Below are 23,569 nucleotides of genomic sequence, written 5' to 3' on the forward strand. Positions count from 1 at the left end.
AAACTACTGCTCTTGTGAGCTCCACTCACTGTGGCACTACAGAATTAAAGACATCAATTTTTTAATAATTTCTAACTTGTAAAGTTATTTGTTTTAGGTTTGAAGCTCACTGTGCCTTGTTTCAGGCCAAAGGCAAGGCCAGTTGTCTTTTGGTTAAACAAAAACAGTTCAAGAGGTTTAGGGTAACATTAAGCAGTAGATAGGTGTATTTCTTTTCTATGGGAAAACCAACTCACTACTGAAAACCTTAAGTAGAATTGACAGAAGGTATGGAAAGAAGTACTTCAAAGCATTCCTCTAGATTTTAAAGAAAGATAGAAAAAATTGAAGTTAAAAACAGACTAATAATATATAGAGAGGAAAAATGCAAAGATCAACAGCCAAAGAACAATCTGAAAATATTGAAAACAGACCTTTGTGTTAAAAGAAAGGCAGAGAACATTACTAAAAGAAATCACTTAACAATTACTGTTGACTAAAACTTAGAGGAAGAAAAATCCCAAAGGGCAGCACACTGACATGCAGAACTGCTTTCTTAAGTACTACACTAAGCAAGCATACAGCTACTCCTTTCACATGCAGAGTCCCAAATCCATGCTTCCCAGAGTTTCCAAATACACGTAAGCAAACTTTGCAGCCAGCTAATCATGGTCACAGAACATGGAGAGCCCTCCTGTGACCTGCAGCACTGTGGCCTCTGCTCTGATCCCGGGATGTATCACTCATGAAATGCCATTTCTCCATGTAACCCATCCAGGGAACTGAACTACAGCAGGAGCAGCCACCAGCTCCACTGGGGGCTCCGTCAGGGATGTGATAAATATCCCATTAAACTCTCATGAGGCACAAACAGCAAACATACACTCGCTACATAAATACAACTGAGATCTATTTCTTTCCTTTTCTTTTAACATTTGTGAAAGGAAGAGAAAGCAGCATGCAAGGTCTTACCCTGAGCCACTCCAACTCATTTCAGCAACATGAAGTAGGGATTTATATTTGGTGGGACATAGAGCAACTAGGACTCTGCAACAGTTCAGGAAATAGAAGTAAGAACAAGAGTAGAGATAAAGCAAGATCAAGTAAGAATTTGTAACTCAAACTGAAGAAGAAAGAAGATTTTTTCAGCAAGAGGACATCATAAAATGGAAGGAAAACAGACTGTCAAAAAAAAGAACAGAAGAGTTAGGGCCCACCACATTTCTGTATTCATAAAAATTTTGTTTTTAAATACTGAAATATAGGTATATTGGAAAAATGTTCAAGAACTCTCTTCTCTTTATGAAATTTTACCATAAGAAGTATTTTAATGCAATCTTTGAAAGAGTCAATTCAAAAAGTTGGGAGAGAATAGGGAATAAACTTGATTTTCTGGAGAAAAAGGATCACATAATTGGTCAGGTTGGAAGGGACCACAGTGAATCATCTGGTCCAATGTCCCTGTTCAAGCAGGGTTGGCCTAGAGCACACTGCACAGGATTGTATCCAGATTGTTGTTGAATATCTCCAGTGGGCACACACACACTCCACAACCCCTCTGGGCAACCTGTGCTGCTGCTTGGTCACCTGTACAGTGAGTGACCTTATTCCTCCTTTCAGGTAGAACTTCCTGTGCCTCAGTTTCTGCCCACTGCCTCTTGTCCTGTTGCTTTGCACCATCAAAAAGAGCCTCAATCCATCCTCTTCATAGCCACCCTTTTGATATTTACACACATTAAGGAGGTCCCCTGTCAGTCACCTCTTCTTGAGGCTGAACAAGTCTGGCTCCTGCAGCATTTCCTCATAGGAGAGATTCTCAGACCCTCAACCAACCTAGTAGCTCTTCACTGGACCCCTCCAGGAGCTCCATGTCTCTCTTCTACTGTGGAACTCAGAACTGGACACAGAACTTCAAATGTGGCCACCAGGACTGAGCAGAGGGACAGTATCACTTCCCTCAACCTGCTTTTTCTAAGGCACTCCCAGGAAACCACTGGCCTTCTTGGCCACCCAGGCTGGCTCACAGCACCCAGCTGGCTCAGGGACAGCCTGCTGTCCACCAAGTTCTCTGGGTCCTTCTCTGCTGAGTTGCCTTCCAGCAGGTCAGCCCCTAGCTAGATGCATGCTGTTTTTTCTCCCTGAGTGTGGGACCCTGCATTTGTCCCTGTTGAATTTCAGAAGGTGGCCAGATGTCATTTTAGATGGGACTTGGCCTTTCAAGTTTCATTTCTACTTCTCCTGACCACCTCTCAATACTCACTCCAAGTGGCCCGGCCTTGCTTCTGTTTCCTGGTAACTTTTTGCTTTTGCTTGAGTAATGACAGCAGTTCTTTATTCATCTATGGTGGTTTGTTTCTTGTGTCCTTGGCCTGACTCTTTCTCAGTAGGATGCATCATTCTCAAGCTTGGAGGAAGGGAGCCTTGATCATCAACAACTCTCCTGGCCCGCTCTTCCCTGCAGAGCCTGGTTCCCATGGGATTCTTCCAAGAATATCCCCAAAGAGGCTAAAGTGAGTTCACCTTAAGTCCATGGTTATCATCTTGATAGCTGTCCTGCTACCTCTTCATCCAACCCTGAACTCTACAATCTTGTGGTCACTACAGCCAAGGCTGCCCCCAAACTTCACATCCCAACAAGACTTCCTTGTTGGTTACTATGAGGTCAGTCAGCACACCATTCCTTGTGGGATCCTCCACCATCTGTGGCAGGCAGTTACTGTCAGTGCTTTCCAGGAACCTCCTGGACTGACCAAGTATTGCTGTACAGCTTCTCCAGCAGATGTCAGAGAGCTTAAAAGTTCCCCACAAGAACCAATGCCTGTGACTCTGAGACTTGCTGCTAATTGCCTGTAGAAGGCCTCATCCCTCTCCTCCTCTTGATCAGGCAGCCTGCAGCACATACCCACAACAGGGTCACTCTTTCCACTCTGCTCTTTTATCCTGACCCATGAGCTCTTAACTCCCTCATCATGCTCACTAAGACAGAGCTGAATACATTCCCTTTCCCCTAAAATACATCATATTTGCTATTAAATTAAAGGATAGTACATTGATTATTTTAAGTAAATAACACTTGCTCCAAAACATCATAGTATTAATCCTGCCAATGTGTAAGTTCTGTCTTTTTTAAGAGGGACTGAAGAGATAACAAGTGTGAATTTTTAAGTTTAGCACTATAAATATGTCAGTGATTAAAAAAAAGTATCTGACAGTCATACTAAGTAAATGAAGGTTTTTTTTTTTCAGGGGATTAAACTGAAAAAATACCTGACTCTCCATACAACTGTTTGACAAAGCACTACAAAGACTCTCAAAACCTAGCAATTCTTAAGTTAATTCTCAGCACTCACAAGCAGTATTTCTATGTTTTGCTAGAGTATCCATGTGGGAAAAACTGATTTACTTGCCCCTCCCACAAACACAATTCATTTTACATTTCAAGATAAAATTTAGGCCTATAATCCTGATTTACTTAATATGCTAACAGATCAGAGTAAGCTGAAATACGATACAGTAAATTAGGCATGGCTCTGTTCTCAGGCCATGTTGAATACGAGTATTTGGGTTTTTTCTGGCAAATAAAGTAAAATGTGGGGTATTCAGAAGAAACAAATGAGAAATTCCCCCTCCACACGAACCTTCACTCATCCACATGAGGGTTCAAACGTACAAACCTGATATTGTTACCTGCAATTATTTTAAAAGTATTACCACACAGCAAGTCCCTCTACATTAAAAGTATTTTAATGCAATTATTTTCCATATTTTTAGATTTGCCATAATAATTAAGTTAATTTAGAGTAAATGTCTTGCCAAGAGCTTTTGTTTTTGCTTCATTCATTTGCAACACCATTTGATAAGTAGTGGTTATGCAACAAAAACTAACTGCTCGAGGCCAACCTCCTTAAAAGACAAAAGGTGAAAGAAACAGTTGTGCAGGCTCAATGAAAGAACTGAATTTCTGTGGCTGCTTTCAGAGTTGGTGTAATTGGCACGACCTGAGGGACAGATGGCTGTCTACGCAGATACAAATATCAAGTACGCCCCAATCAACCTAAAAAAACCCCAAACCAACAAAAAACAGCTGAAACACCTCTTTCAACACTGTTTCACAAATGCAAGAAATCTAATAAGGAAAGCTGAAAGAACTTCAAAGGATATTCACATGACTGACAGAACTACAGAAAATTTTCATACCTGAACATGAAGGATATGCTTGTTACTGAACATTAGGGTATTTAATAAACCTACAAAGTCCAAGGTGGTAGTTAATAGGCCTGTTCAAGGCAGGAAGAACATAGAAAGATATTTTCCCTTGGAAAGAAAAGGAGAAGATGAAGAGAAGTTTCAACTTTTCCCTGAAGGGTTTTTAAACCTTCTATCTGAAGCAGCTGGACCATACACTGACAATGCCTTCAGGGACTATGCAGAGACAGGCACAAGTTAAAACACAATATTCATGCAATACTCCCCAAGCTCTCATTCTGCTTAAAGACTTTAGAAACAAAATCAAACTTTATTCCACAAACTTCTAGAAATGCCCAAATTCTACACTGAGATATTATCAGTAAAATAATAAACCTTAGTAAAATACATCTATCAAACTTCAGAGTTTTGACAGCAGTTTTACATACTAACTCTTTATGCCAATTTTGTCATTTTTAAATAATGCTTAGACAGATCACCCAGTCATCTCCAATTCTTGATACAAAGAAGAGTCTTTCCATGTGTTCAAAAATAATGAGCTGTTTGGCTGTGACAAGAAAGACCTTTTCCTCTAAAGCCTCTCTGCATCAAAATAACTTAACACATTTTGGTCTTATACTCTGGGTTTTTTGTTTAGTTTTTCTTTAATTTTATTCCTTTCAGAAGAGGAAAATTCTATGAAGTGAGACTTCTATAATTGCTTGCTGGTATCTCATTTCTGCATGCATGTTCATTTTCTAAAATAAAATAAGCTATATTAATTGAATGAAAAGATTTTAAGGTGAAATTCAAAGTTTACATTAAATAGGACTACAATTCAGCGTCTCCATCAAATCCAGCTTTGAAAGTAGTATTGGCTGCCTATCATTAGGCTGGAAGCTTCTGGCCTTACAGTGCAGGCAAATTTCCAGACAGCACAGAACATTTAAGCCTTTCAAGTTTCTCGGGATGCTGGTTATCTGCTGATCTGCTGAATGGTCGTTCCCACCTGCCATGCTGACCATGGGGCACAGGGAGATGTGCAGGGCTGTGGCTCTGCCAGACCTGACTGGGCTTCTACAGTGAGAGCCCTGTTTTTACTTCCAGTTTCTTTTCATTTCAGATTAAACACTTTCACTGCAGTGCCAGGAATGGAGCTAGCAGCAACGGAGCCAGCTAGCAAACCTCTTCAAAAAGGTAAACTGCTTAATGATATTACTTAAAAAATTCAATGTCACACACAATCCTGTTTGAAAAACCTAGTGGTCTTCCTGCATTATATCAGAATAAATATCTATGTATCCTTTTTAATGTAGTAGGAATCTTCCTTCAAACCTACGTAAAAATTTTTAGAGTTATTACAGAGCCAGTTTTAAAAACAATTGCTCTTAAATCATGCCAATTTTACCTTATGCTCATCAAGGAAGGAAAGGAAAACCTACACTTCACAGTTGCCATCAAGTTAGTTATATATTAACAGTAAAAGGAAAAGCATGAAATTCAACTAATGAACACCAAATAATGAAGTTGCTTAAGTCCAAGAGAAGCCTCCAGAGCACTGTATTTTTAGAAATCTGCCATGACAGCAGTAACTAAGCATACCCTCCAGGGCTTTGTAGAATGCCATAAAACATAATTCCAGAAGGCTCTAATAAGCTACAGCATTAGAAGAGTTCTCTGATGGACATTTTAGGACATAGTAAATGCACAATCATTTTAAGATATCACCATTATTCAAGTGCAAGATGCAGAAGTAACAAAAATTGTGGACTATTCGAATAAAATTTTATTAGCATTTTCCAGGGGAATAATAGAGGGAATAAGCCTTACAGGATCAATGAACAAATGGGCAGAGATGTAATCAACATATTGACAATGTTTAAATTATGCAAATTCTCAGCCTCTTGCCCTTATTGCTACAGCTCCCCCTGGATGGTTTGAAGTGAGTTAGTCACACCATACCAGCTCTGCAATAGGCCATTTCTTTATGAGTCTAGTCCCTCAGTTCAAATAAAATGTACAGGTCAGTGAAAGCCAGAAGGCTGAACATGGGAAGGGTCACAAATTGTCTCTGTTGGGAGAGTAATTACTATGCAAGAGAAATAAAAAAAAGTGAGCCAGCACAGAATGGAATCACCCAGCTCACTGGGGCTGCAGACTATCAAAATGGTCAGGAAAATCCAAGGAAGAATAACTTACTAACTAACTAACTAAGCAGAAAGCTAAATGACACATCCTCAAATAAGAGGGGAAAAAAGGAGGCCTAGCATGCATATGGGAAGACTACTCCAACAGCTTAGTCAGCACACTGGGATCCTGCCTACATATTACAGAGTAATAGAATGGTAAGGCTTAGAAGGGACCTTAAAGACCATCCAGTCCCAACTACCTCTGCCATGGGCAGGGACACATTCCACTAGACCACACTGCTCAAGGCCTTATAATGGCATTAAAAGAAAGACCTCTTCAGCCATCATAATTTTATTTTCCTGGAAAGGAACAATTTATTGCATTTTCTGCAACCTAATAAAATTAAATTGTAAGCACACATATGTCTAAATTACTGAATGAGAAAAATGTCTAAATAAGTAATTCCTAGCATAAGTCACACACATTAGTTCTGACTTCTGGTTCTGCAAAGGTACTTTTCTGGTTTAGAGGACAATTCTTTAACCATACAATCTACTACCTAAAATTAATAAAATATATATGAAAAAGATAGTGCTAAGCTTTCTAAATGTATTACAGCAAAGCTTCAGATCATGATAACCCCTAAGACATTTTATGCCCACAAGTCCTTTTTTTTCAATAAATAGACAAAGAATTTTTAAAAACACACTGAATACAGCTTTGCAATGGATAATGTGAAAATATTACACTGTAAAAATAAACTGTTCTATTGAAAGCATTAAGCCATGGGTTCCAAAGGTGTTGCACATGTACCTCTAGGAATAGCTCATCACTGCTGAGAGGCAAAAAAACCCAAATCAGTGAGACCCTGCATTCAGAACTATCAAAGGCTGAAAACTGCAATAGAGACCTGAGGTGTGTGAGGAGCTCTGCTGAGAGCTGATGCTGCATCATCTACTGAGGACATTTCTACAAAGCAATGCCAAAAGCTTGCTCCACAGAACTGGGTCCCACAGGCTCTCCCTGCTGATGCAAAGCTCCATCTGGGACACAAAACTTGTCCAGTGTCTACAGCAGCATCACCCAACTTCAAGCACCATCAGGCTTGCTACTCCTCACTGCAATCTGTCACCTCCAGGGATCTGCACCTCAGTTCAGGACTGGTTACTTTTAGCCAGCCACTGCTGAGCACTTGTACTTAACTGCAGTCCAGGATCAACCTCCAAACCATGTGGAAATACCCCAACAACTGAGTCCATGGGATGAAGGAGGAGGCTGCTCACACTGGAACAATGAGGACAGCAGAAGTTTCCTGAGCTTCAGTCAGTGGTCTCAAGCAGACTTATTCAGCAACTTTCCAGTCACAGTATTTAAGGAGGAAAAATATATATAAAAGGATAGAAATAGACCAAGCTGCATCTTGAAAGAACTTTCTGATGGTTAAAACTAAAAAATTTTGTGTGCATTCTAAATAAACAAGGTTCTGTTCTTTTACTTATGTTGTCAGATATCTTCAGGAGGCTTCAAGCCAGATTACTCACAATATGAATATTTTTTTCCATTAACTATTTTCAAACAATGTGCTTTCCTAACATAAGCATTTCCTAATACAGCATTCCCTTAATTTTTTTTACTAAAATAAATTCTTTCACTTTTCATATTTCAATGCTCATTAGTACAAACAATTTAATACATATGAAGTCACTTGATTTCAACAAGTTCATTCCTGGCTGGGGGGTGAGGTTTGTTGGGTTTTTCTTTTTTTTTTTTTCCAAACTAGTTGGCAAATGTGAGTCAGGATGTACCCAGTGCAAATTCTCTCCTTGGTTCAATATATGAGTCATGGGAAGTGAAAATCCCTCCTTTTACCAGCCCTAGGGCAGGGATTTAAGGAATGAAACGTCAACTAATCTTTTCTACTTTAACTAACAGAGGTCCAATGCAAGCTTAGTGGGAGAAAAACATTTCCAGCAACTCTCAAGTCTCTTGGTCATGAGTATGTTGAAGCAAGCACAGGGAACAGCACAAAATGTCCATCCTGTATCCTGCTCTAAAAACATTCTGTTCCATCTCCGTTGCAGCTCAAGGTGACACCATTTTGCTCTTAGCTGGAAGAGCAGCTCCAACAGTTTTGGCTGTTTCCCTTGCAAAAGCCTCAGAACACAAAAGATTAACCCACAAGAGAGCAACACAATAAGAAATCAGACAAATAACAACACAGTAAAATGAACAGTTTTAAATGGAACAGTGAAATGAGCACCACCACACTGAGGAAAGAAACTAACTAATTGTTTTCCCACGCTACACAGTGCTAATAGTACTGTCAATAGTTACACTAACAAACACAACATCTTTGAAGTGCTTGGTATTTCAGGTCAGATTCAAGTGTTTTGCCCAAGACACAGATGAAAAAATGAAAAAAAATCTAAGCTTAATCTGTTTATACTAAGGCTACATCAGAAAGATTTCTCTTTTCCTCACTCACAACTGTTACACCAAGAATAAACATCTTGTTTTGTCAAACTATAACTGATCATAACTCCAGGCTTCTAAATCCAACAGACAGAAAAATATTATAAGAAGACCACATCATTTCACCTTTTCTTAGGGAAGGAAGACTAATCCCCCAGTAAAGCTTCAAAAGTTCCCTTTACAAGCAAGGCTGTATTAAAATTTTCTCCACTTATAAACATTGCTAAAACATTATTTCTGAGTCCACACCCTTGCTCTTCTTTCACCACCTCACACCTGTACCCAAGCTAAGCAAATGCAACTTCCACATGCAAACAAACCAAATGTGTGTATAAACCCATCTCCCCAAAATGCAGCTGCCAACATATTTCACTTTTTCAGTGGTCCTCTTCACAGATGCATAAGCATAACCAAGAGGTGAAGAATAAGCACCTGACAGAAGGCACAAACCTTTAGGAGCAACCACATCACTGCAAAACAAATCAATACAAAATCCAAAGGGACCTACTTAGCAATTCTCACTGTGGGAGCTATTGGAGGAAATAGTTCTAGCAGATGCTACACAAACTAAAGACATTTGCTATCCTTGCTTTTCACAAAAACAGGAAGAGGCCCAAGCAGTAACTTGGGGTTAGAGGGCACCACCAAGATACTAATTAGATCAGCACAAGATCTGCCTCATATATAAGTCAGGGATTAGTGCCCCTCTCCAAACACCTGCCTCCACAAAGGCAAGCCAAAAGATGGGGTCAGGCAGGGAAGCTGTCAAAAGAAACTTTAGCATTGTTTTTAACTGTGGTATATCTGCACACTGATCATGTAATAAATCCTTCCTGGAAAAAGTCTGGTGTATACAGCACCTCTGTGAAGTGCAGCTTAAAACATCCAGACAAAACTGGCTTGATCTTCATTATGAATACCAAGCCAGACTTCTTTGCTTCTGCATCTCCAAGATGGGATGTGGCTTAATAATCACTAAAAAATCTGAAACAAAAAAAAAAGTTTCAAGAACAGCTCCTTAAACAGCCTACCACAATCTCAAGTTCTGTAAAATGCAGAATGCTATGAGCAACCTGGCTGTAACATTCTGAAGTACCAACATATGCAGGCAAAAGGTCCTGCAGCAGGCCCAACTTGTCAAACATAAGCCTCAGTGCTGTGAATTAGTAGGGGAATTTACATCATGAAGCAGCCTGCTCTGTTCTTCCACATTATTTCCAAATGACAATTTAGCACTGGGGATCCCTCCTTTCCCTTGACTATTTACCCATGCCCTCAGGAAACAAAGATAATGCCTCCTGGGAAAAAGCCTTAATTGCAGCATGAACTGAACTGCTGGATTTTGAAACATGCTTTAAGTAAGGCAGCCTGATTCTGGCTTTTAACTGCTCCACAAAGAGACAGACTCATGCAGTTAACAACCAATGTGGACAGGACACAGAGAGCAAACACATCTCTCAGCATGCCACGAGCTCTGTATGGGAATGATCAAAGACAAGCAACATGCAGCAGAAATGGTACAATAGCTGACTCTTCCTCTGCTCTGTATGTTCTGACAAGAAGCTTTGTGATAGTCAGTGACTAGATTTAGAAGTCCTTAAGAAAATCTGTATGTGTGCACATCAAGAAGAGTACAAACACCAAAAGAGCTAATTTGAACTCACAGACAGAACCTGTTATCATCTTGTAAAAATGTTCAGAGAGCTTTTCATTGAAAATGCCACCTTTCCACTGTGTCAACAGAGAAGTTATGTTCAGCTAGTGAAAATGCTTTTCCCTGAAATGCTGAAACATTTCCAGTCTCATCAGAAAAGCAAGGTAATGAAGAGAAGTACTTTTGAAGAACTCATACCATCATCTAAAGAGAGCTCTCATACCAACAAGCCCAAATGTCAGGGGCAGGGCTTGGTTTGCAAGTAAGGTTCTGGTAATAAAACTATTTCTGGAACAGTTTTATATTGCAGAATTGTTCATATCAGAACATAGAAATAGCATCACAAGTCAATAAGTACATGCCTATTACACTTCCATAATAATAGATGTGTTTAAGTGAAAGTACATTTAAAGCAGTTCAGCATATTTTTGTAGGCAATTCCTGGGTATTTACCATGGAGCACATTAGACAGATTCTGCAAGACATTCCAAGGAAGATAGATATTCATCAGGGTATGCCAGAGACCTGCTTGACCAATTATGTTCAAAATTCACAATGGGACTAGGCCCAAGGGCAAGGACAACAAATACAACTCCTCCTTTCAGCTGCTTGGCTATAATATGGAGCATGAGCAACAACAAAAAGGATCCAAGAGCAAATCATTTACATTTGACAAAACAGTGGCACCAGGGAGTTTGGTGAACAAAGCAGGAGTTTTGGAATGCATTTGTTCAGTTTTTCAGTTGGCAATTTATGTGCTGGCAGAGTAAGCAGCCTTGTCTAAAACTAGTGTGAATGTACTAATAAGTTGATTAATTTTACTGGGAAGTTCAGTTCCAACTCAGTGCAGAGTTAAACTAATCTCTTTCAGACAAATGAAACTCCACTGGAATAAGAGCCAGTGCATTGTTACTACCAGTCTATAAAAATTAATTTAAGTCCAGTTGTGCCAGGTTAAGTCCATGCCTGAAAACAGTAAAACCATATTCAGCTAAGTCAAACTCCCTTTTCAATTCAAGATGGCGAAAAAAAGCATTTTTCTTTTGATTATTTTAATATAACTGTATAACTACAAAGAAATAGCTGAAGTTGACAACACTGTACATAAGACAGCAATGCTTGAGATTCATTCAGAGCTATGCCTGAAGAAAATAATGGCTGTAAAAATGTTCAGATGCTTCCAGTAAATCTGCATTAGTTCAAATGATTCTTTGAAGAAAGAACATAATGCTGAATAATCACAGGAAGAGTTGGCAGTGCTGCAGTACAATCACACCACATGGTCTCAAAAAGCTCATTTGTTCATCTTGTTACGATATACTCCCATTGCAAATAAACTGATGAATAGATGCTTTCCCACTCCCATTAGAAGCAGAAAGACAGTTCCTAAGAAGTAGGAGAGAACCAGATGCACAGAACAGCAATGTTGCAATGAAAGATGCCCTGCTCCTCTGAAGAGGAGCCTCTCCTCCCCCAGTCCTCTGCCCTGGCGAGGCCTCCTCAGGAGTGCTTGGCCCTGCTCTGGGGTGCTCAGCTCAAGAAAGACAAGCAGCTACTGGAGAGGGTCCAGCAGAGGGCTGTGGAGATAAGGAGGGACTGGAATATCTCTCTTGTGAGGAAAGGCTGAGGGAGATGGACCAGTGCAGCCTGAAGAGATGACTTCACAGAAGACAGGGGACCTTATCAATACAAATACCTTAAGGGCAGGTGTCCAGAGGATGGAGCCCAACTCTTTACAGTGAGGGCCAGCAAAAAGACAATGGGCAACTGGCACAAAGTTTTATGTAAGTAAGAGAAAAAACTTCTTTCCTTTGAGGGTGACAGAGCACAGGAACAGACTGCCCAGGGAGGTCATTGACCCTTTTCTGGAGATACTCCAGATCCACCTGCACATTATCATGTGCAACCTGCTCCAGGTGAACCTGCTTTAGCAGGGAATTGGACTACATCTCCAGAGGTCCCTTCTAACCCCAACCATTCCTTGATTCTGTGATTCATGACCAATTTGCTCTTTTCTCCTGCTAAAAGTGCAGTATGGGATTACAGAAGTGCTCACAAATTAAGCCACCAATAAAAGCAGATGAAAACACAATGGCCTAAGTAGAAACCATTGCCTCATCTACTCAGGTTATGCATTCCAGCTGTCATCACTTTGATTACCTCATGATAGCCTACCTTATAGAAAAGACACAAAAGCATGCTACCTTTGAGTCCTTAAATGATGCTTTGCATCATGACTAGCATGCTTTCAGCAGCAAGTAGACAAGAAGTTTTCTCAAGCTCCAATAAGAACCTCCAGTTTTCCTGAGGTAACAGTAAGATAATGACAATGCCCCACTATGAGTGACAGATAATTCCTATAGTAAAATCTGTGTGTGTGACATGTGCATTTGTACACTTGAGAGATATAAACAAAAATGACAAGGGGGTATAAGAAAAAGCAAACCCATTCAGATAAACAAGTATTTTTCATAAAACAGATTTACCTGAGACTCTAACTCCTCCAATTTACGCTTCCTGGCATGAAGAGCTTTACTTGGGAAAGCCCAGAAATAATTGGAAGTTCCAATTCTATCAGTGTCCACCATGCCATCATCAACAAGGCTCTGCAGAATCTCTTTCACTGACATCGAGGCTAAGAAAAGCAAAAATGTAAAATCAGAACTGCATAGCAGCTGGACTATGGAGAATTATGAATACCACAAAGTACCATCTACAATCATCTGTATTGCCCTCCAGTGTCAGCTAGCTGGAAGATTTCTCAAGGACAACATGCTCAAAGCTTCACTTGAAGGGATGAATCTCTCTGAAACCAGCAGTTTGCTCCTAAATGCTGCTATTCTGCACATCTGCTACCAGATGTTTGCAAAACACTGCTCAGAAGTATTGCACAAAACACATGCATGTTACACTACAATACCATAATAAATCCATGAGAGGCACCTGGGAAGTTGTCCTGCAATCTTAATTCTAACTTGGATTAATTTAAGATTCTTGACTGGGAGTGTAATTACATTTCACTTTGTAATGGAATGTATGTAGCAGCATACATTTCACAGCAGCAGAGACACTAAAGCCATCAGTCTACAGACTCAGGAAGGACAGATTCTGATTTTCATTATATTCACTTCCAATACAAAACATCATTTACACTCACAAGCATCAACATTTCTGAACATAACTGACAATTTCAAACCTATGGTATAATTCACCATTTTAAAAAAATGGTACCTGTTCAACAAAGCTAAGTAGTTATGTTATCCTCAGGTGTTGCAGATGTAAAGACTTTTGAGCTCAATCACAGGTTTTGGTACCTGATGTTCAATTTCAAGATTACAGGGGGTCCCATATCTTTTGGAAGCTATAGGCTGGATGTCAGGATGGGAGCAGGTTAGTAATTTTTCTTTTCACAGAAACTGGGGCATGGGTTGTGTGGCTAAATGCCTTCATATGCAGAGACAGGATGAATTTGGACTATTCAAAGGTGTTAATGGCTTTAGAAACTCTAAACTCAATTTTACTGCAAATTACAACTAAACACATGCACTGACATACCAACCAAGAGAGCACCACATCTCTTCAGAAGCCCATGAATGCCTCTGTTAGCTGCTGACACAACTGAAAAACTCTGCTTTGTGATATTCACATCTGCAGTTCTCTCAGTAAGTTCATTTACTCTTGCAGTGCCACCAAGATAAGCTGGAGAAGGACAGTGGTAACTACATAAACATTAAGCTTTGCCTCCCTTCTGTCAATGAGCACAGAGGAAAATGAATAAGGAACATACAAAACAATCCAAGAGCACAGATAAATCCTCTTGGACCTAATCCTAAACCAATGGATCTCATCAGGAAGGCTTTCATAGAAAAGACAAGCCCCTTCCATCTACAGCTGTCCAGCCACTTATGGAGGAGAAAAGCTCAAGAGCACACTACCCATGCACATTTGGACTAGGATTTTAAACATTTGTGATATTACAGGCAGATATTTAATACCTGAGTGCAAGCAATGATTTCATACACTGAGATTCACTGCAAGTCAGCTCAGAGCCTAAGCAAGCCCCCATCCCATGTCACTTTTAACACTACAGCCCTGCCACTGACCAGTCTCCCATTCTAGCTGTATTTTCCATTATTAAAATCACAAACCTAAGATTGTAGCCAGGAAAATTTACACTGCAGGACTTACCTCAAAAATGATTTCTTGCTCAAGAGAAATAAAGTTTATAAACACTTACTGATCCCTTTTTCTTTTGGAGCAATCTTCTCTAGATCCTTCAACTGGAAGACATCTTTCTGTGCAAAACATAAAAGACATTTCAGTTCCAAATGACAGCACCACCTAAGCCTGAGTGTTTTTTACACTAAATCAATGCCAACTAAAGCAAGTACGAAATACACTGTATGCTTTGGCTTTGCTTGGGAAATTCCCTGCATATCCCTCAACAGAACTGGAACATTCTGAGAATTAAATAATAAGAAAAAAACTATTATTTTTACAAGCCCTTCTCTTTCCTCTGGTGATCTGAAGCCATCATATTTCATTTCAAATTAGACTATAAAGCCCTTAAATAGAGCTTTAGAAAGAATAATAGAAAGGTTAGACTGTCAGCACAGAGACACCACATTGCTCCAGTACTCAAGTGTCACAGTATTTTCTCTAAAAGCTAAAACATGGTGCATTACATGTGCCACCCATACAACTGTAGGTCAGCTTTTGGATCTCCAGGTTTCCTCTCCCCAGGGACCCTTTCCAACTCTGCTCTCAGTTTTTCTAAATCTCAGATTTCTTTCTCCTCTCATAAAATGCAGTGAGATACTTCCTAATTTCCTGCTGTCCCTTCTTATGGTAACAGACTCAAAATGAGAAGATGTCCATAAGTAGCACATGAAGAATTTAACATCACCTGTGCATCTTTATTCCTTGTCTCCCCCTGGGGATGGCCACCTGATCAGAAGTTAAACAAATGAAGTTTTGCCCCTGTAATTTTCACCCTGATGTCACAGGACATCAGTGAAATGCCTGCCAGGGTAGAGAGTTCAGCTACATCCACAGTTAAGCTCCTTTTAGGACCTGTTTTCCCACCAATGTAAATGCAGGACAATTGCAAGTTACTTACTGTTTCAAAAAAAATCTCCATCATACGGGCCCTCTTCTCTTCAAAACTCAGACCTTTTTTCTTGGACTAGAACAGGGGAAATAACAAAAAAACTAACCAAGATATTCAGTCATCAGAATTAGTATGTGCTCAGAATTCAAATCTATTTATCTGTAAGTTATATCTGACATCCTTTAAAATACCTGACCACCAAACCCAGGCTTTCAGATACACTCCTTTGCAAATAATCTCTACACTAAGCTCATCTATGAAATGGAGGGACCTACCTTTAAGTTTGGAGCCAGCCATTCACATAACCCAACCCAACTCCAGCCTCAATGCTCCTTGACACATACCAATCCCAAAACATGTATTTATACCAAACTCACACAAATGTTTAATAACTCTTACAAAGATAAAGAGTACCTTCTGTTTGGTTTAGTTTTTTTTTTAAATTACTTTCTATCTTGTGATATGCAGAGAGTAGTGTGAGCTGTAGGCCATTCAGGCTTTAAGGAGTTACAGAGCATTTTGAGATATGCCCTTCTTCAAAGGTCCAAACCAACTATATAATTTCAAGGTCATATTTTAAAAACCATGTTGCTTTTATTTCTTTTCTCTCTGGTTGTGTGACCAAACATTAAATAACTTGGGTTGAGCTCCAAGCAAAAGGCAGAAATGGCTATTCACAAACTGCTATCAACAACACAAAACTGAGAAACAATCTCCTCCGGTCACTTTCAGAGGTGCTATTTTGATATGCCTCTTATAAAATTAGGATGTGAAATATTTCTCAGAGAATTGGAGTTTTTTAAATAGCATTTACCATAATCCTCAACAACCCAAAAGCAGCAGCCACAATTGGAATCTGAAGTTTCCCCTTGCCCTACTCTGATTCATACACAGTGTGCAGCTACAAAAAAGGGAAAGGGGGATGGAAAGGGTTAAATAGGATATTGGCAGAAAAAGGTCTCATTTTAAAAGCAAACAAACAAACAAACAAACAAAAGGCATACTGTCCCCTATAAATCAGTGGAAGTCAGTAGTCTAACAACAAGATACTTTGAGAAAGACATGGTTATGTTTCCAAGTTTCCAACAGAAAGGAGTCAACACTATTTTTACTTTTTAATAGCAGCTTCTTTTTTAAAAAGAACACAATCAGGCAGCACATAACACTTAAAAACATACACCAAAGGCAAAATGGCCAGATTGATTTACTTTTAAAAAACAAATGTAAAAGCTAGCTTATGCAGCTGCATTAATACATAGACAGGAGCAGAAGCAATTCACTATTATATGTCACAAAGAGCACCATTATTATTTTTTTAGGTCACCTCTCCCCTTTCAGCCGTCCATACCCTAGGTCAGCAATGCTGCCTCCTGCAATGTCAGTATATTGCAGGATGAGAACTTGGAGCTGCCGTGAACATTTAAGCAGGAGCATGAACAGAAAGCAGACGGATTTAACTTCCACCTCCTGCTTTCTCCAAGAGCCGTCAAGGCGCCAGGAGCAGGAACCAAACCCGCAGGCGCACGACGCGCAATGGAAGCGGCGCTTCGGGAGCCACGAGCTTGCAGCTACGCCCCGAGGGCGTCAAGCTTCACACGGCCACTCCGGCAAACAGAGCAAAGCAACGAAGCCAAAAGCACTCTCCGTGGAGGTTATTGACTTTCACGTTAATTCCCACCTCACTGGTAGGCATTCCCACCACCAATATTAACCATACCACGGGCATCTCTTTCGCTGCCGCTCCCGCGGGCAGACGGAGGAATGCGGTGCTGTGAGCGCACCTGCGATCCGCTCTGCCCTCTCCCACCTCCCCAGGCTCAGCCTGGCCACACCTGGGCTCCCGTGTCCCGGGGGGAAGCAGCGGGCACCGTACCCACCCCAAGCCACAGCCACGGGGCTATGGCCGCTCCTCCGGGTGCCGGCTCGTTTACATCGCTCTTCAACAACCCAAAGGCACGGCCCACGCCGCGCTGACCTGCACCCCCAGAACCGGCACCGTGGGGCCTCCCCGGAGCGGGAGCCCCGCTCCCCTCAGAGCCACCGGGGCGGGGGGACAGCGAGGCCGGGCACCGTCACCCGCCATCACCGCAGGGGCGGCTCCCCTCGCAGCCTTTGCGGGCGCCCGGGAAGGAAAGCAGGGCGAGGCGGAGGGCGGGCGGCCCCGCTTACCATGTCGCGGGCGGGCGGCGCGGTTTGATTCCGGCGCCACCGGGCGGGAAGAGGCCGCCGGGAGGCCGCGAGGCCGCGTGCGCAGCGCCGCCTGCCGCCCGCCCTGCCCCGCCCGGCCCGCGGCCCTCACCGCCCTCACGGCGGGAACGGGGCGGCCGTGCGCGGCACCGCGGTTTCGGCCGCCGTGTGCATGGCTTTTTTTTTTGTTTTGTTTTGTTTTTTGTTTTTTTGGTTTTTTTTGGTTTTTTTTGTGGTTTGTTTTTGTGGGGTTTTTTTTGTTTGTTTGTTTGTTTGTTTTTTAATTGTAGAATAAAACTGAGGGCACAAAAAGAACATGATAACCGTGGTCTAGCGCCACACGTATTGTACTGAACAAAAGGCCTGTCACAGGAGCCACGGGATGTGGAAAAATAAACCCTCGCTGCCCGTGGAAAGGAAGGGCCCGGCCACATCTGTTGTTGCTTGAAGCAGTTGTTCCTTGCGATGACTGTTGTAGCAACTTTAATCACTGACGGCTTGCTTTAATTATTATTCGTGTTGTAAATCACTTTGCTTCAGCTGCAGCAAGTTGAGGGAGATTGCTTTGCAACAGCAGTGGCTTCATATCTGCCGTACTAAGTCAAGAGTTTAAATGCAAGCAAATGAAAATGTGCAAGGTGAGATGTTAAGGCAGTTCCTGCGAATATTTTCAATGCCTTTTGCAAGGTGACCCCTTCCCTGAAACCTGATGTTCTCTTCCAATGATCCCATTCCTCATTGTATGCACCAGTGTGTTACTAAAAATGAAAAGCAAATTAGAAAAGACATTTTTAATACAAAGCTTTTTGTTCTTTCTCATGTGCATCACGTTTTCAGCTTGCTAACTCAGGATGAAATCTATTGGTACCCCCCCTCATCTGCTGTTGAAGGCTCCTATTCTGTCTCCCTGCCTTTCATTTCCTTTGGCCAGCCCTTAAAGTGACTATATCCCCACGCTCCCTGTGACAGTTCTTTTCCTCCTGTCACCCTCACCACTGCAGTTCAAGGGTCTGGGCCCCTTCCTGCTCCTTCACAGCCTGAAACAAAATTGAGCTCTGCTGTTTTTTCTGCTGCTGCTACCAAGCAAATGATTGCTGCAACATTTGCAAAGCCCCCATTGCAGTGTAGGTTTTCTCTGAGCAACACATATGAGCGTCAGGGTGGGTGTCAGAGCTGAGCACGCTGCCTGCAGTAGAGCAAGAGGAAAGGAAGGAAGGGTTTTCAGAGGGGCATTCAGTCTTGATGTGGGCCTGAAGCAAGTACCTCGTGTCTTCTGTTCAATACTCATAGGGCAGCAGTTCTCCCTTCTCCCCATTACTTGTGAAAGTAGACTGCCAGCAAACACCCAGGTGTCACCCCGAGACCAAGCCAGCACCCGGCTGGAGCACACCCTGGAACCACAGCTGGAATGCATTCCTTGTTTCAGAGGTTGAATGTGATCACAGCAACCCAGAGAGCCCATCCACCTCCAAAACATGCTCTTGAGGAATACTGGGGCAAGTGGCTCTGCAGGTTTTCTCTGCCCATGGCCCCTGGGTGATGCCTTAAGACTTAGCTTTCACAATTTCCAGATTCTGTACTGCATTAGTAGATAATTCTGAACTTCATATCAAGTGTTAGAAAGTTCTCTTCACATTAGTTAGACAAAACAATCCTTTTCCAGCCTGAGAACCAAGGACACCACTGCAGCTTCAGGCCCAAAAGGTATAAACAGCAGCGAATCGAGGAGAGCAGCCTGGGAGGATGGGACTTCATAACCTGAAGCTGTAATTGGACAATTGACCCCAATATGTGAATGGACCAAAACTTATAAAAGTGTGAGAACTCGTGACTTGGTGTCCATCTTGGGAGGAGCCATGGCCGGGCTCTTGTAGTGCCCAAGGTGTATCCTTTGAAGGCCTTTTAATAAATACCTACTTTATTCCTTTAACACTGTCTAGCCTCTGCTCTAGGTATCCTCTCTAGGCATCAGGGGGACAGCCAGGCTCAGCTGCCCCAAGTGCCCTGGCAGCCCTGAAGCCTTTAAAAGTGTCAGGAAAATCCACAAACACCAGAGGTTTATGTCCAAAAAGGAGACAGAGAAATCCTGCAACGTCATTCAAATAAAGGGAGAGAGTCCACTGGGGCACACACCTGCAGGGTTTTCTCTCTGGAGGTTTCAGAGGGCACAGCCTCCTTTTATCCCAAACTCCTGGCCTCATGTTGCCTCTTCCTTTCCCCACTGGCTGATGTACTTGGAAGGTACAGCCTTCCTGAACTGCCTATCATATATTCCCCCTCGTACCTACTATTTTACGCCAAAGTTCAGAAACTCTGGCTTGGGCAGACCCACTTGTTTGTTTCAGGAGCCAAGCTGTCTGGGCTCTGCAACAAACCTGCTGCCCAAAATTAGTACAGACATTAAGACCCATTTCAAACACGTTAACCCCATACCTTCACCCAGCAAATTTGTTGTAAAGACATGAGCTTTCCTCTCAATGGCCACATCACCAGGTTCCATTGGCTCTGTAATAGGAGGTTCCCTAAAACCTCCCACATTTTGCACCTGGTCAAAACTAGTTGAAAGACCACTGGGTGAAAGAGGTCCCAAACAAAAGTGTGTATCTCAATGCTTTGTCATTTGAGGGGTGGTTTTCCTTTACTGCAAGAAGTGGAATGAATGACTCCTAAAATACATAAAGGCCTGGCATTTTTAATGGGCTTCAGAATGTCTAAAGGTGGTATTTCACAAAACTGCTAGTCTTATGATTCTAGAAAGAAGACAATGGATGGAAATACAGTGTAATGGAGACTTATAACTGTGTCTTTCTGTTAGAATATTGTTCTCATTTTCCTGTGATTTTCTTAAGCTTTAACAATTTGGGCTACATTTTCTATTCTAGGAGTCTGACTGAGATCTTTAAGTACTGGTCAAAATAGTTTTCCACTGTTCCTGAGTTAGAGAAAATACAGTGCTTTGTCACTGTAATTATGCTTGGATGAGACAAAATTTCTACTCTCCTTAATTTTGCTCTTACAATTGACTGTAGCTGAATTACAATCAGAAATTCTGTTTTGAAGGGACAATAAAGCGACGATGGCAGAAAGCTTAGCCAATAGAGAAGGAAAATTGTCCTGGTTTAATTTTGTTCCTTTCATACATATATGCCATAGCACAGTCTTAATTACATGAGCTATTTTTTCAGAAGGGAAGAGGTCAAGTTGAATATGTCAGGAAATGTAATCCACAAACACCAGAGGTTTATGACCAAAAAGGAGACAGAGGAGTCCTGCAACTTAATTCAAATAAAGGGAGAGGCCATGGGACATTTCTCATGGGTTCTCTCAAATTCTTAGGGGATGCACCTTCTTTTTATCCTAATTTCCCAGACATGTTTCCCTCTCTCTTTCCCCACTGGCTGAGGAACTTGAGAGGTACAGACTCCCTGAAACACCTAATACCTAATACCCCTTCTAATGTATAACCCCCCTCCCATTTTTCTTTTTCTTTGTGTCTCTGTTTTTTTTTCTCTAAATCCAGAGATTTAGCAGAGTCTTAAGTGAGTAACAGTTTGTGTCAATTAGTAGAATTCCTATGGAATTTATGGTTTTTCCCATTGCTTCTTTCACCTTGCTGTATCTGGCCTTATTTATGTATCAGGCCTACAGTTTGTTTGTCAGGACACCTTCTTCTCATTCCTTTCCAATAGCAGATCACTTTATTTCTAGAAGGGTAAGAGCAAGCCTTTTGAGTCCTGTGGCTGCCTCCCACAGCACCTGTTTGGCTGAGAGCAGTAGAGCTTGCAGGACAAGGAGATGCTCACCCCTGGGGGGTGATACCAACCTCTCTGGGGTCCAAGCAGTCTGTCATGGGCCATGGCCACACATCCAGAAGCAATATGATCCATGAGTATCCCATACCGGCCAGTCTGCAGCATCTGCTGCCTCATTTCATCCTTGAATGAACTTTTGGACTGTAAGCAGATGTTCTCCCTACAAACATTTAACCCTTGAGTGAAAAACCCTTGGTGAGAAATGCTAGCTGGCCCTCCCCCAAAAGTTGCTGCTCCCACAACTTTGCCAGGCAGAAGTGAGCGTTACGGTTATCCTCGAGGCGAGTAGCTCAAACAATAGGATTTTGGTCACGAGGCATTTCTCTGAAGGAACAAGGCATTCATGTGCCTAGCTCAGAACAAACCTGAGGGCAGCAGCCTTCAACTGCATGTAGCAATGAGCAGCAAGTGCTGGGTATCTCCTCTACCAGCACATCCTCCCTAGGGTCTGCCTAGGGAGAACATCTGTCCACAGAAATGACATTGACTGTTCCACTCCACTGAGATAGTTCAGTCTGGTCCAAATTAGGGAGCATTCACATGAACTATCAGTAAAACTGTGGGGAGAGTTAAATGCAGAGCAGCACAGCTGGAGGTGAGAGAATGTCAGGCTAAGGAACAAGGAAACGTTTTTGAATGTGCAGTGGTATGTTAAGGGGTACCACTCTAAAGAGAGAAAGCCTGACTAAGGGTGGCTGCCCAAAGTACCTGCTCCTTTAGCAACTTTGGCCCTGATCTCCCTGACATTGTTACTCGTTGGTGAGACTGGATTCTCTAGTCCTATTTACAGAACTCCTGAAAGATTCTCCTGCCTCATGTAGGTATTTTAATAAGTACCACAAGAGGGTCAAAGAGGAAGTTGGCCATTTACTGCAGATATTTTCTGGTAAACAAAAGTGTTCTCTGGTATTAGTGTTCAGCCTGTCTGTCTGATTTTGCTCAGTGATGAAGAGCCTCTGCTGTAGTAATCCAGGGAACAGAAAACATTTCTAGCCTATCAATATGAAAAGATTTGGAATGTAACAAGCATCTTACCTACTAAGCCCAGGAAATCCTGTGCTATTGCTTCTCTTCTTCATAATCTTTTTTTACATGGGAAGGAACAAGTGCTCTGCAACTCTAAATGTCAATCCAACACTGCTCGGCTTCAAGATGTGATGTTCTTTTAGCTGGCAGACAAATAAAGCCTTTGGTAATCATCTGAATTTCAGGGCAGATAGACAAGTACATTCAGCACCAAGAGTCTATGAGCGTGTGTTCATCTGGAGACTGACAGAAAACCAAAACTGATCCATTACATTGTACTAAGTTTGTCTTTAGGAGAAAAATGAGGTCTCGAAACATGGCTGCTGACACTCCCTGTGACTTGCAAGAAAGAATAAAACACATATTCCTCTAGAGGGTTTGGGGGAAAGACCCACAGAAATGGACAGCTGCTCAGTATTTCAGCTGTCTCATTTCTGACTGTCCTGCCACTGAGCAAACATCATCACTGGGGGTTTCACCGACCCTGCTAGTCCCCTCCATTGAGGCTGCATCCAAGCCAAATGATGCATCTGAAGATTCTGTCTTACTTCGTGAGCAAGTTCCCAGTCACACTGAGTTCTCAAATTATTCCAGTTTGGAGAGTTCACCAGTGACCAAGAAGACATAGGTATTATGTGAAATTGAAGTTAATACAAGCTGGAAATTTGTTCTTACAGGAACAGAGTAAGACTGAACTCCTAAGGCAAATTTTCTGTTCTCCACAATAATTTATTTTGGTTTTCTGCAACAGACTGTTGAAAGATTATATCACACCTCAGCTAAAAGATACTGTGTACTTCTGTGATGCAAGCAGAAAAGCTCTTAATCTTATTGCCACCAATGAAAATCTTAATTTTGATTTCTGTACTGAGGAAGGAAGAGAGGAACAAGGAAGTTCCAACTCTGCACCTTCTTCTCAAGAACAACTCAAGTCCGTCTTTCCTCTGTGTCAACATAAAAAATTTAACACCCATGAAAAAATCAGTTTCCTTAGCTTGTGACCTGTGGTGTCAG

The 23,569-nt window shown here is 41.7% G+C and overlaps 1 protein-coding gene across 1 annotated transcript in view; it reads right to left on the bottom strand.

Annotated features, from left to right (window-relative positions):
• Positions 1-17,751, bottom strand: part of MND1 (meiotic nuclear divisions 1) — a 41,106-nt gene extending 23,355 nt beyond the window's left edge. Inside the window, exons 1-4 of the mRNA XM_063156340.1 lie at positions 17,700-17,751; positions 15,540-15,605; positions 14,658-14,715; positions 12,907-13,055 (exon numbers count right to left, since the gene is read on the bottom strand). Of these exons, the coding sequence (XP_063012410.1) occupies positions 12,907-13,055; positions 14,658-14,715; positions 15,540-15,605; positions 17,700-17,702 (276 nt within the window). The 5' untranslated portion in view covers positions 17,703-17,751. The remainder of the gene's footprint in view (positions 1-12,906; positions 13,056-14,657; positions 14,716-15,539; positions 15,606-17,699) is intronic.
• Positions 17,752-23,569: the final 5,818 nt, after the last annotated feature.

The sequence above is a fragment of the Melospiza melodia genome, chromosome 5 (genome assembly GCF_035770615.1).
Source record: "Melospiza melodia melodia isolate bMelMel2 chromosome 5, bMelMel2.pri, whole genome shotgun sequence".
NCBI lineage: Eukaryota > Metazoa > Chordata > Aves > Passeriformes > Passerellidae > Melospiza > Melospiza melodia.